This window comes from Lagenorhynchus albirostris, chromosome 14 (genome assembly GCF_949774975.1).
Source record: "Lagenorhynchus albirostris chromosome 14, mLagAlb1.1, whole genome shotgun sequence".
Taxonomy (NCBI): Eukaryota; Metazoa; Chordata; class Mammalia; order Artiodactyla; family Delphinidae; genus Lagenorhynchus; species Lagenorhynchus albirostris.
This window is the reverse complement of record NC_083108.1, coordinates 40,299,791-40,313,903: the sequence shown is the minus strand read 5'-3', so window position 1 is coordinate 40,313,903 and position 14,113 is coordinate 40,299,791. Positions and strand designations below refer to the sequence as shown.

The 14,113-nt window shown below is 44.9% G+C and overlaps 1 protein-coding gene across 1 annotated transcript in view; it reads left to right on the top strand.

The window, feature by feature from the left end:
- Positions 1 to 13,400, top strand: part of ASXL3 (ASXL transcriptional regulator 3) — a 180,349-nt gene extending 166,949 nt beyond the window's left edge. Inside the window, exons 11-12 of the mRNA XM_060121228.1 lie at positions 4,487 to 6,443; positions 9,120 to 13,400. Coding sequence (XP_059977211.1) covers positions 4,487 to 6,443; positions 9,120 to 12,815 — 5,653 coding nt within the window. The 3' untranslated portion in view covers positions 12,816 to 13,400. The remainder of the gene's footprint in view (positions 1 to 4,486; positions 6,444 to 9,119) is intronic.
- The last annotated feature ends 713 nt before the right edge of the window (positions 13,401 to 14,113 follow it).

Below are 14,113 nucleotides of genomic sequence, written 5' to 3'. Positions count from 1 at the left end.
TTTTAAAGAAAAGAAAAAAAACCGGACGGATAGAACCCTAGGACAAATGGTGGAAGCAAAGCTATACAGACAAAATCTCACATAGAAGCATACACATACACACTCACAAAAAGAGGAAAAGGGGGAAAAATCATAAATCTTGCTCTCAAAGTCCACCTCCTCAATTTGGGATGACTCGTTGTCTATTCATGTATTCCACAGATGAAGGGTACATCAAGTTGATTGTGGAGCTTTAATCCGCTGCTTCTGAGGCTGCTGGGAGAGATTTCCCTTTCTCTTCTTTGTTTTCACAGCTCCCGGGGCTCAAGCTTTGGACTTGGCCCCGCCTCTGCGTGTAGGTAGCCGGAGGGCGTCTGTTGTTCGCTCAGACAGGACGGGGTTAAAGGAGCCGCTGATTCGGGGACTCTGGCTCCTCAGGCCGGGGTGAGGGAGGGGCACGGAGTGTGGGGTGAGCCTGTGGCAGCAGAGGCCGGCGTGACGCTGCACCAGCCTGAGGCGCGCCGTGCGTTCTCCCGGGGAAATTGTCCCTGGATCCCGGGACCCTGGCAGTGGTGGGCTGCGCAGGCTCCCCGGAAGCGGGGCGTGGACAGTGACCTGTGCTCGCATACAGGCTTCTTGGTGGTGGCAGCAGCAGCCTTAGCGTCTCCCGCCCGTCTCTGGGGTCCGCGCTTTTAGCCGCGGCTCGCGCCCGTCTCTGGAGCTTCTTTAAGCAGCGCTCTTAATCCCCTCTCCTCGCGCACCAGGAAACAAAGAGGGAAGAAAAAGTCTCTTGCCTCTTCGGCAGGTCCAGACTTTTCCCCGGACTCCCTCCCGGCTAGTCGTGGTGCACTAACCCCCTGCAGGCTGTGTTCACGCCGCCAACCCCAGTCCTCTCCCAGAGCTCCGACAGAAGCCTGGGCCTCAGCTCGCAGCCCCGCCCGCCCCGGCGGGTGAGCAGACAAGCCTCTCGAGCTGGTGAGTGCCGGTCGGCCCTGATCCTCTGTGCGGGAATCTCTCCGTTTTGCCCTCCGCACCCTTGTTGCTGTGCTCTCCTCCGTGGCTCTGAAGCTTTCCCCCTCCGCCACCCACAGTCTCCGGCCACAAAGGGGCTTCCTAGTGTGTGGAAACCTTTCCTCCTTCACAGCTCCCTCCCACTGGTGCAGGTCCCGTCCCTATTCTTTTGTCTCTGTTTTTTCTTTTGCCCTACCCAGGTACGTGGGGAGTTTCTTGCCTTTTGGGAGGTCTGAGGTCTTCTGCCAGCGTTCAGTAGGTGTTCTGTAGGAGTTGTTCCACGTGTAGATGTATTTCTCGTGTATCTGTGCGGAGGAAGGTCATCTCTGCGTCTTACTCTTCCGCCATCTTCTCGTCCCCTCGAAAGTCGTTGTTTTGTGTAAAAGACACTGAGGTGGTTGCAGGCAACACAACCTGTACCATTTGATCTAATTTCACAAAACTCCCCCTGTAAATGAGGAAAACCGTCAGGGGGAGTCTCACAGGAGCGCTCGTTGTAAAAAGACATCACGTGATGAGCAGCGTGCTTACTCGGAGCAGCCTTGCCCCTGGTGAGTTGTCCTAAGTAGCCCTCCTCCTGCGTTTGAGTAGGAAGGCTCCTTTTCAGTTGCTGCCCTAGGACTTTGGATGCATATACATATTTGAGCAAAGCTAAAAGGAGATAATTAATGTCCTTTCTCAAAAATTAAAATTGTGGCACGCTAGTTACAGGCTAGTTGCCAGCAGTATTACTCAAGCCTCTGGCATCACAATCTTCATTGGAGCTTTTAAAAATAGGTACAGATTTCCCACCCCAGATGTACTGATGGGTGATCTCCAGGAGTTGAGCCCAGGAATTTGTATTTTTAGATGCTTCCCCATCGTGCTCATGTCCAGCAGGATTAAGAACCCTGCCTTCCTTACCTTTTCTGACAAAGGGAATGTTGGGAGCACTCTTGTCAGTAATGGCAGAAGCATAACCAAGTTAGTTACCTCCAAAAAACTGGTCCTTAATTTTTGTTGAGTGTTGGGCCTGTGCTTTTATCAATTCAGTATTCATGCAGCATCGCCTCCGTGCCACACACTATCCTAGATGCCAGAGAGCCTGCATTGTAGAGACCATACAGAGAGTTTTTCCTCAGTCAAGCAAACAATCATTGAACATACTCTGGCTCTGATAGGTTTCTAAGAGCTTTGCAAATATTGTTTCACTTAACCCTCCCAGCAGTCCTATAAGGTGGGTACCATTATTATTCTTATTTTAAAAAGGGTTTAGGAAACTGAGAGGCAGTGAAACTAAGTAATTTCCCCAGTTTTACTTGGTGTGGTTCAGTAATTAGCTCACCTGCAAATCCTTATCAGAAAAATTCACACACCTACAATTTTTTACATGAAATTTGGGGGCTCCGTAGACTCTCATGGATATCAAGTTAAAGACTCCTGTCCTGGAAGGTGACAGCTACAATACTGTGAGTAAACACGACTCCCCATCAGCATCACTGAGTTCTGAATACAAACAGTTCTTTTACTTGATTGACCCTTTTCTTGCTGTAGTTTATCCATGGAGTTTCCGTCCCCTTACATCCCTGGACTTCTTGCTTGTCTTTTCCTGTCTTTGATTACGTATTGGATGACTGATGTATTTTGGACATTTCATTGACTACCCTTCTAATTTTGTTACTTCTAGATTACCTACATTCCTTCAATATGTGAGGAATATTTTCCTAGCATCAGATAATTTTCAGTTGACTGACACCATGTGCCTTCTCATTGTTCTAAGTTTTCCCAAGAATGTTACCACTGAAATTCAGCTTTAGTTAAGATCTGTCTGATTTAGTTTTCTGCTCTTTGAGATCTTTATTTTGGTTCTTATTGGCTTATTCTGCCTGTAATACAGTACTGTCCTATATTCGTTTTAATTACTTGTAGGGATCCCATGTATATGCTAACTCAAAATTATAGGAGTTGGTCTGTTGATTTGCGGTCTAGATTTCAGGTGGTCAGAGTTTTCCTTTGTGTGGTTATGTGGTGTGCTGTGAACGTCTTCCTCCTATGCCTTATGCCACCTTAAATCTATTTTCCCATGAAAATAATAAAATGTTTACACGTATGTTTTATACAGTGCTGTTTTCCATATGATATATATATATTATATACATAGATGATATTTAATAATATTAAATATATTTAATAATATTCTTATTAATCAGCTAGCTGAAATTTGGCTGCCAGTGGGTAGATTCTGTGTGTTCTCCATCTAAGCTAGTATCAGTGGTATCTCTGCTTGATCTGGCCCCAGGAGACCTTATTCCTAGCTGATTATTCTGCTCTAAATTCATCTGTCGTGTAGTTATATTATTCTGTTCCTCTCACTATAATATAAATTGTGGTTTAATTTGAACCCATCTTAGGGAAAGTTGAAAGAAAAGAGACTAATTATGAAGGAAGGGTCCTCTATCTTCCTTTCTCAGCCTTCTGAATTTTAGTGAAGAACGCAATGATCAAATACCCAAAAAGTATATTCAATTTTATTTCCCTTTCATTTTGAGGATTTAATTTAACTAAAAGGTTGAAGAATATTTTACTGAGGTATTTTCCTGTTATAGCAGTATTTCCTCACTCAAATATGTTTCTTCCTCTGGGAATGTTCTCTCTTCTGCTCATCTTTGTAATTGACTGTACTCTAATTTAACTTCATTTAGAGCAGCATATTCCCCTACCATCTGATGCTGACATTGTAACTTACTATGACAGGAAATAGTGATTTACAATATTGTTGATTGCAATTCTGATAAACTTTACCTTATGACCTGAACATTAGGCTGGGTTATTTCTTGATATTCTACACTCACTTTTTATGGAATATCTTTACGGTAAGAGATCTACGTGAAAGAATTTTTAAAAGTCTTGCCTCACATGAATGTAATCTAGTAGAATCAACTTTGATGACCCCAAATATGTTTATTTAGTGAAATTTCCATCTTGTCTTAGGTTAGATATTGTACTAAAATATGGTGATGGACACCTTTTACATTGGGTTAATAGAACTTAATCTTTGGAAGTCATTTCCATTTCAAGATTTTACAACATACCCATCTTCCATTGATCTTAATTATTTGGTGATGTTGCATCCTTTAAGGACTATGTAATTTTCTATTATAAGGACATACTTCTACTTTCTGACTTTAAAAAATTTAGGTCTTATACATTGTTTTGCTCTTCAGCCCATATTTTTTTAAATCTTTTTAGTATGCAATCTCCCTTACTTACAGAATAAAAATCAATACTTTTTAAACAGAGTAGAGTTTATTTTAGTTATGATTATAAAAGCAGTAGAAAAACTAATCCATCATAAACTATGGTTTATGGTTTATATAAGCTAAACATGTTACTTAGTGATTATAAAATTAATTTTATGCATTTACTTCTATGAATACTATATTTGGTGAGAAATCCAAGTTGTACCTTTCATGTTTTGTGGTTGAACAATAATTTAATATTTCTAATTTCTGTTCAGGTTGGGCATGTCAAGAGAGGACTCTATAAAACTCACATCTGGACCAAACAATGATGGAGCTGAAAGTAGTTCTTCATGTGGGACCTCTGGCCTTCCTGGTCTATCTGCACAGACTCCCTTGAAAGAACAACAGCCAAAAAGCATGAAAAGTCCAACTTCTCCGGAGCCTGATTTCTGTGCTACACTTTGTCCCATGGTAGACGTAGGTAAAGATGTAATGACAGAGTCAGAATCAGAGGACATCCTGATCCCCGAAGAATCTGTGATTCAGGAAGAAATTGAGGAAGAGGTAGAGACTAGCATCTGTGAGTGCCAGGATGAGAATCACAAGACAATACCTGACTTTTCTGAGGAGTCAGAAAGTCCAGCCAACTCTCATGAGGAGCCCCAAATAGCACCTCCTGAAGATAACTTGGAATCCTGTGTTATAATGAATGATGTTTTAGAAACTTTGCCTCATGTTGAAGTTAAAGTGGAAGAGAAATCAGAATCTCCCCAGGAAGAGATGTCAGTTGTCATTGATCAGCTAGAAGTCTGTGACTCTCTCGTTCCTTCCACTTCATCTGGGACTCATGTCAATGACACAGAACATAAGGAGCCAGAAACTGCACTAGAGACCAACACTCCAAAAATTAAAACAGGGTCATCGTCTTTAGAAGGCCAATTTCCAAGTGAAGGAGTCGCTGTAGATATGGAGCTGCAGAGTGATCCTGATGAACAGCTTTCTGAAAATGCTTGCATCTCTGAAACATCCTTCTCTTCTGAGAGCCCAGAGGGAGCCTGTACCAGCCTGACATCCCCAGGAGGGGAAACCCAATCCACTTCAGAAGAATCATGTACCCCAGCCTCCCTCGAGACAACGTTTTGTTCTGAGGTGTCCAGCACTGAAAATGTGGACAAATATAATCAGCGAAATGCCACTGATGAAAATCTTCATGCATCTTTGATGTCAGAAATCTCTCCAATATCCACTTCACCTGAAATATCAGAAGCGTCTTTGATGTCCAATTTACCGTTAACATCTGAAGCATCCCCAGTGTCAAATTTACCTTTAACATCAGAAACCTCGCCCATGTCTGATTTACCTTTGACATCAGAAAATTCTTCAGTGTCTTCCATGCTTCTCACATCTGAGACCACTTTTATATCCAGTTTGCCACTTCCTTCAGAAACATCTCCAATTTCCAGTTCTTCCATGAATGAAAGAATGGTGCATCAACAAAGAAAGTCAACTTCCATATCTGAAGAACCACTCTCCCCCCAGAAAGATGAAGGTTCTGCCCCTGCCAAGCCCCTGGGAGAGAGCCTTACCTCTCAGCAGAAGCCTCTATCAAATACTCCTGAGCCTATCAAAATGGGTTCTTCTTCCATTGCTCCTGAAGCATATTCATCAGAAGAATTGCACAATAAGACCCTGAATCAGCAGCCTTGTAAATCACATGTTGAAACTGAGAAGCCTTATCCCGCTTCGATTCCAGAACTTCCTTCTACAGAAATGATAAAAGTTAAAAATCATAATGTCCTGCAAAGAACAGAAAAGAAAGCGATGTCTTCACCATTGGAATTACCTGTCTTTTCTGAAGAGACAGAGAGTAAGGGAAATGAGCTCCCATCAGCTAAATTACAGGACAAGCAATACATCTCATCGGTGGATAAGGCTTCATTTTCAGAAGGCTCTAGAAATAAAATGCATAAGCCAGGGAGCTCACAGAATCGGTTGGAGACCTCTCATACTTCCAAGTTGTCAGAGCCCTCCAAGTCCCCAGATGGGGTAAGAAATGAAAGTAGAGAATCTGAGATATCGAAGAGGAAAACCGCAGAGCATCACAGCTTTGGGATCTGTAAGGGGAAGAGGGCTAGGATAGAAGATGACCAGTCAAGCCGGAGCATCTCATCCAGCAGTCCATCTGAGAAAGAACAGCCTCCAAGAGAGGAACCAAGGGTTCCACCTCTCAAGGTATGGTATTTTTTTTTTTTAAAAAAAGGAAATTCCATAGATAGGCTTTTTCTATTTAGATACTTAATTTTTCAAAAATAAATGTAGCAGTTTATAATCTAATACTCCCAGCACCAGTCTAATATTAAATGATCCTTTTTCAGACTGCGTTGAGCTCATACAATAAGTTTAGATAGATGTACATATTTAGACCTTGGCATTTAAGGAAAAAGAAGGGCGGAGGGAAAACAGGCCCTGGAGGAGCCCACAGGCCACCAAGATACAGGGTCTCTGGGGGACTCCACAGTGTAGGACAGAGACCTATATAAACTTGGAAAAATTTGAAAGATAATTCAGCATCCTATAAAAGTTCCGTAGGACTAGAGAAAGCAGTAGTCAAAAGTCAGAGGCTTGCCCTCAAGAAATGAAGGTACGTGTTATCTCCTCATTCATTTTCCAACAAATGTTGAACACCCCCTCTGCCTAACAGAGAGGCGCTAGCTTCTGAAAGAGCCTCATTAAATATTTCTTGAATAAATCAATGAAATCACTTCACAAACCCTGAGGAAAATGCTATAGATACATAGATATACAAATCCTACTATTTTATTTCCAAAATAATAAAGTATTTAACTTCACACAGTAATAAAGCCTGTAGACAAACATTCCTATATATATATTTTATTTTGATCCCAGGTAGATTTTAACTCTCAGAAAACAACTCTTGTATATAAATTGACTCTGCCTAACTAAACTAAAAATTAAGGTTAACTCAAAGAATTACAGACATACTCAAGATTTATTTTTCTTAATCTTTCTCTTTATTTTGCTCTGCTCTGACATCTACTTTTAATATGTGACTCATGATCTCCCTAAGGCTGACTTTTAGGGGTGTGATTGTAATTATTCTATTTAATAAAGCAGTCCCTGTTAAATAAGATTCTAGAGATATAAAAGATGAATATTAAGCTCCCATTAAAACCCTGCTATGCATTTTAATTTCTGAAGCAATGAAAAGAAAAATATAAGCATGCTTTCCATAGGAAATAATTTTAAACATTTCAGTCTAATATTTTTGTCAAAAGCTTATTTTCAAAGTGATATACACTTTATGTAAAGATAGATGGATAGAGAGATACAATAAATATATTTAATGTTTGTTAGGCTTAATGTTTTTAATTTTTTAAACTAAGGGAAATATTTAAAAGGTAAAACTGAATTCCTTTTCTAAATTCATCTATCATTGGAACCTTTGGATTAGAAGAGAGCCATCAGAAATTTGAAAATGAGAAACGAGATAGCTCAGGAAGATAAACCATCTACCAAAGTGCTAAAGCATAATTCCAAATTGACACGATCTTGTAGTATGTGTCAGGTATTTATAATGTCAATATATGTAAATGCACATATGTTAAGAAGAGAGGTGTAAGTTTTCTAGGAAAATTTTTTCTAGAGGAAAAAATATAAGGGAATACAGTACGTGTCAACAGCACAGAATGGGGAGCCCAAAGGCTCTGTCACTCCCTAGTTATATGAACCCAAGGCAGCCCATCTCCAGGGGCTCAGTTTTTTCAACTGTAAGCGAAGGGCTTTAACTAGATCCCTGCCAGCTCTACAAATCTGTGACTCTGGGAATATCCTTAGTGACTAAAGCATCATAGGCATTGCTTTGGGATGTTTGTTGTTCGGTCTTGTGCCTCACGAATTTGGTGATGACTGAGTCTCTTAATTAGATGAGTGGGTGAACAGTGCGGGTTGGGACATTTACTAAATTCAGCAGATTGTAGATTTCCAATATCAAGTAAGCTGCCCAACCCGTACTCTCTTTTGGAGGCAGAAAACTACAGTTGCCCTTGCTTTCAAGAAAACGTAATAATAAAATCCCTTTGGAAAGCAAAGCACTTTCACAAGTGTAGTCTCATTCCATCTTTATAACACCTCTGTGAAAGAAATAGACCAGAAATAACTAGTCTTACTGTTTACAGTTTACAAAGTCATATTGTATGCTTATTATATATATATACATATATATATATGGCAGCATGCTAGGTGGTATGGGACCACATAAAACCTACAGAGTCTCTGACTCGGGGAGATTATTGGAGAAACTGAAGTACACAGTGATTTGCCTGGGTTCACAGCATTCCTTTGTGTCAAGCCAGGCTGAGAATTCTAGTCTTCTGACCCTTGGTTAGGGCTTTTTTCCTTTTTCCTTTGTGTCAAATTAAGACAGATAAATTAAGGCAGATAAATTCAAATAGAGTTTTGAATATCTCTATTCTTCCTGGCTGGCCTGCGTATCTTCCTGCCAGCCAGGAAGATAAGTTGAAAGCTGACTATTTCTAACTCTTTTTAGCTCACCTCATTTTAAGAAGCCTGGGTTTTGTTTCCATTTATATGAGACTTTAAAAGCTGTTTCATTTCCATGCCAAATGAAGTCACCGGTTAATATTTTATGGATTGAAAACAGAGGTTAAAATTTTAAATTTTCACATTCGTGCTGCGTTTATTGCTGCTTTATACCCCAAAGGCCCATTCAGGGTATTAGGTGCCGTTCTTGCCCCCTTAGGAGAGGATGCGGCTACTCCCCGCCCTCGCGTGCCTGTGTCCCCACGTCCCTCTGTGATCACGTACACATGCGCCTTGTCTGTGATCGTGTACACGCACTTTATCTTTCGATTCTCCCCCTTCCTGTAGATACAGCTTTCCAAAATCGGGCCACCCTTTATTATCAAGAGCCAACCAGTCTCCAAACCAGAGGCTCGCGCGTCATCTGGCACATCGGTCAGTGGCGGGAGGAACACGGGAGCCAGGACCCTGGCGGACATCAAGGCCCGAGCCCAGCAAGCAAGGGCCCAGCGAGAGGCGGCAGCAGCGGCAGCCGTGGCGGCGGCCGCGAGCATCGTTTCGGGAGCCATGGGGAGCCCAGGAGAGGGCGGAAAAGCCAGAACTCTGGCGCATATCAAAGAGCAGACGAAGGTGAAGCTCTTCGCAAAGCATCAAGCCCGAGCCCACCTCTTCCAGAACACTAAAGAGCCCCGGTTGCCTCCGCTCGGCTCAAAGGAAGGGCCTCCAAGCTTAGAAGTCTCTTCTGCCCCTGAAACAAAAATCGAAGGCTCGCCTGGTGTCATCATTGTCAATCCAAACTGCCGATCTCCCAGCAACAAGGCTGCGCACCTCCGGGAGCCCACCACTGTACTACAGCAGTCTCTCAACCCGACCAAACTTCCAGAAATTGCCACGGACTTATCTGTGCATAGTTCTGACGAAAACACACCTGTGTCACACTTGTCTGAGAAAATTGTTTCATCTACCTCTTCTGAAAATAGCAGCGTGCCCATGCTTTTTAATAAAAATCCCATCCCCGTGTCTGTCTGCAGCACTGCTATGTCGGGAGCAATTAAAGAACATCCCTTTGTGAGTTCTGTTGATAAATCCTCTGTCCTAATGTCTGTTGACAGTGCAAACACTACAATTTCTGCTTGTAACATAAGCATGTTAAAAACCATCCAGGGAACGGACACTCCATGCATAGCCATTATACCAAAATGTATTGAGAGCACCCCTCTTCCGGCCACCACGGAGGGCTCCAGCGCAGCGAGCCCCCGGGATGACACGCAGTTACTGGCACCCAGCAGCAGCGCTGGCAGCCTAGTCTCCAGTCAGTACACCTCTGTGCCAACTCCCTCCATTGGAAGCAACTTGCCAAACCATCTCTCCACTAGCTCTGTCTTGATTCCCCCAACGGGAATGAACAACAGATTTCCTTCTGAGAAGATAGCCATGCCTGGGAGCGAAGAACAGGCCACCATGTCCATGGGCACCACTGTGAGAGCCGCCCTCGGCTGCAGGGACCCCGTCGCAGTCACTGACGCCCTGGTGGCACGCCCACCTGTCGCAGCGTTTACTGCAAGCATGCTGACTGTAAACTCTTACGACGGCCCTCCCACGTTAAGTGCTGAAAGCTTGGACAAAACTTCAGGGACTCGGAACAGGGCAGACACTTCTGGGAGACCTCAGCCACCCCCGGGGGGCTTCGCACCAGCAGCCATAAACCGCTCGATTCCGTGTAAAGTCATCGTCGACCACAGCACCACGCTGACCTCTACGTCATCTCTGACTGTCTCTCTTGAGAGCACAGAAGCCGGCGTGGACCTCCAGAGCAGGTCCGGGAGGACGGAAGCAGCCGTTCAGCCCGTGGCGTGTCCGCAGGTGTCTGTCATCAGCAGGCCTGAACCGGTTGCAAGTGAAGGCGGAGATCACGGTCCCAGCTTCATTGCTGCTTCCGCGGCAAAACAAGACAGTCAAACGATGCAGGCCACCTGCCCGGGTCTCCGTGAAGGACCCCTCGTGGTTCCAGATAACTTAAACGCGGGGACTCCTCTGAGTCTCAGCTTTGCTGAGCAGGCGCATGGCATAACCACGTTCAAAAGTGAAGCCGACACAACCTGTAGCCATCAGTATAACCCGGGCAGCCGGATCTGCTGGGGCGAGGACGGGGTGAGGAGTGCGGGACAGCCTCTGCTCAGCCACCCTGGTTCCAATAAACAGAAGGAATATCTGGAGCAGGGCTGTCCGAAGGCCATCAAGACCGAGCACGCCAGCTCCTCGCATGTGGCGGAACTTCACCCCAGGAATCTCATCACAAGCGTCCCTCTCCCAGTGAAGTCCGAACCTCACGACGTGGACAGGGGCTTTAGGATGGACGCCGACGACTTCCCTGGCCCTGAGCTGCATCCTCCAGCTGCAGGGGCAGCCCCGAGTGTGCAACAGACGCAGACCGTGCAGGCCCCCGCCTCTGGTCCCATGGAAGAGGCCATCTCTCTGGCTACAGACACCCTGAAAAGAGTTCCCAGTGCAGGGAGCTCCAGCTGCCGTCTGTCATCGGTGGAGGCGAACAATCCCCTCGTCACACAGTTGCTCCAGGGCAACTTGCCTTTGGAAAAAGTGTTGCCCCAGCCCAGACTGGGAGCCAAGCTCGAAATCAACAGGCTTCCTCTGCCTCTTCAAACTACCTCAGTGGGTAAAACAGCCCCCGAGAGGAACGTGGTTGAAATGCCCCCTAGCTCCCCCAATGCAGACGGGAAAGGCTACCTGGCAGGAGCTCTCGCACCACTACAAATGAGGAAGCGGGAGAACCACCCCAAGAAGAGAGTCGCCAGGACCGGGGGGGAGCACACTCAAGTGAAATGTGAGCCAGGGAAGTTGTTGGCGGACCCAGATGTGAAAGGGGTGCCGTGTGTCATCAGCTCTGGCATGAATCAGCTGGGACTCAGCCAGCCGCTGAAGCAGGAGTGGCTGAACAAGCACCCTGTGCAGAGCGAGATGCCTCACAGCCCTGAGGTCAAACAGCAGAAGCGGCTGCTCCCCTCCTGTAGCTTCCAGCAGAACCTGTTTCACGTCGACAAGAACGCCGGCTTCCACCCCGACGCTGGGACCTCCCACAGACAGCAGTTTTACCAAATGCCTCTGGCTGCCAGGGGCCCCATTCCTACCGCGGCTCTGTTACCAGCCTCTGCCAAAGCCCCCGTGGGCTGTAACACGTTTTCCTTCAATAGGCATCTTGAGCAAAAGGGACTGGGAGAGGTTAGCCTTTCCTCAGCACCTCACCAGCTAAGGTTAGCCAATATGGTGCCCCCCAACATGCCCATTAAAGAAGGTGATGACATGGGGGGGACCCCGCACGGGGTGCCGCACAAAGCACTAGTGCATCCCCCGCCCCCTCCCCCCTTGGCTTTGCCCCCACCTCCCCCGCCGCCGCCGCCACTACCTCCACCTCTTCCTAATCCAGAAGTCCCGTCCGATCAAAAACAACCGCCAGTTACCATGGAAACCACTAAGAGACTTAGTTGGCCACAGTCCACGGGCATATGTAGCAATATAAAATCGGAACCTCTTTCTTTTGAGGAAGGTTTAGGCAGCAGCTGTGAACTGGGCATGAAACAAGTTTCCTATGACCAGAATGAAATGAAAGAACAGTTGAAGGTGTTTGCGCTGAAAAATGCAGATTTCTCTTCCTATTTGCTTTCTGAGCCACAGAAGCCTTTTACCCAATTAGCTGCTCAGAAAATGCAGGTGCAGCAACAACAGCAGCTCTGTGGAAATTATCCAACAATACACTTCGGTAGCACGAGCTTCAAAAGGGCAGCATCTGCAATTGAAAAGTCCATTGGGATTTTGGGAAGTGGCTCCAATCCCACCACGGGTCTGCCTGGTCAGAACGCTCAGATGCCCGTGCAGAACTTTGCCGACAGCAGCAACGCGGATGAGTTGGAACTGAAATGCTCTTGCCGGCTGAAAGCCATGATTGTGTGCAAAGGCTGTGGGGCCTTCTGCCACGACGACTGCATAGGGCCTTCTAAACTCTGTGTAGCTTGCCTGGTTGTGCGATAAGAGCTGAGTGAAAGATGCAGTATCCCTTTTCACCACGGAAAAGCCAAACGGCGTCAGCAACAACAAATTGAACAGCTCAGTCGTTTATAGCGTGCTAATTTATTTTACTTTGGAACAGATGATCTTTTCTCTAGATGATTATTTTCTTGCGTTTCTGGGAAAGGAGAGATCGCATTCCAGCCGAGGGGCTCAACAGCATGTCTTTTACATATTTAGTTGCCATTTGCAGCTTTGGAAAGTTTCTATTCGTGTGTATACAGGTCACTCCCAATTTGTTTCTTTCTTTTTTTAATCCAGGTGTAGATAGGAAAAGGACATTTTAAACTACTTAATGGTAACCAGAAATGGAGATGTGGAGAGAGATCGGTAACAGCAATTTAAGGTGGTGATGCATTCTTCTGTAGATTAACCATTACAGCGAGGGTTCCAACCGTTGACTCCTTTGGACCTACCTTTACCATAGTGGTTACATCATATTTGGAAAAGGGAATCTGATTTCAGTGTATGATTCCTTGTATTTACTCATATCACAAAAGGTATTAAAGGAGGTATGCCATTAATGAACTCCACTGTCCTTATTCTCTTTCCTCCCTTTTGACTCTTTTCAGAGACTGGCAGATTCTCTGGATCTGCCTTGGACATGGTACACATATTGTAGTGAAATGTCTTTTCCACCTGAAATTGCAGTGTGGGCCTCATGCCCAGCAATCTGGTTCAAGCCCTTTGACACCCGAGACTGTAAGATCAGTTGGACAACAGAGAGCCATAGGCCCAGAGGATTTCAGAGCGTCATGTGTGGCTTCTAAGAGCAAGTATGAAAAAAAATGTCCTAAAATTCAAAGCAAACAAGTAAAATGCTGTGTATGCAAACACACCTGAATGCGTTGGCGATGTAAATATCGGTCCATTCTATTCACTCTAATACAATTACTAGATATTAAAATTGGGGGGAAATAATCGTAACCCTTTATTGGTGACACCAGTGTATTCTGGCTTCCCACTTTGCAGAGGTTGGCCACCTCTTTTTTTAAAGTGTCATTGATGATGAGAGGGACTATAGAAGGCTGAAGTGTCAACATTTTTCTGAACAGTTTTTTCCTCATGAGTCACGATCTATGTAATTATATTTGACTCTAAACTAGCCCTTATTTTAAAAAATTGTTCTGGGTGTTGCATGTTTTGTTTCCCACCCCCGCCCCCCCTTCAGGTGAATTCAGTGCATTCTTCATATTTGGGGGAGTGGAACTGCTTTTGAAAAAGGGATACTGCATCTTACAACTATTGTCAGTGTTTATCCA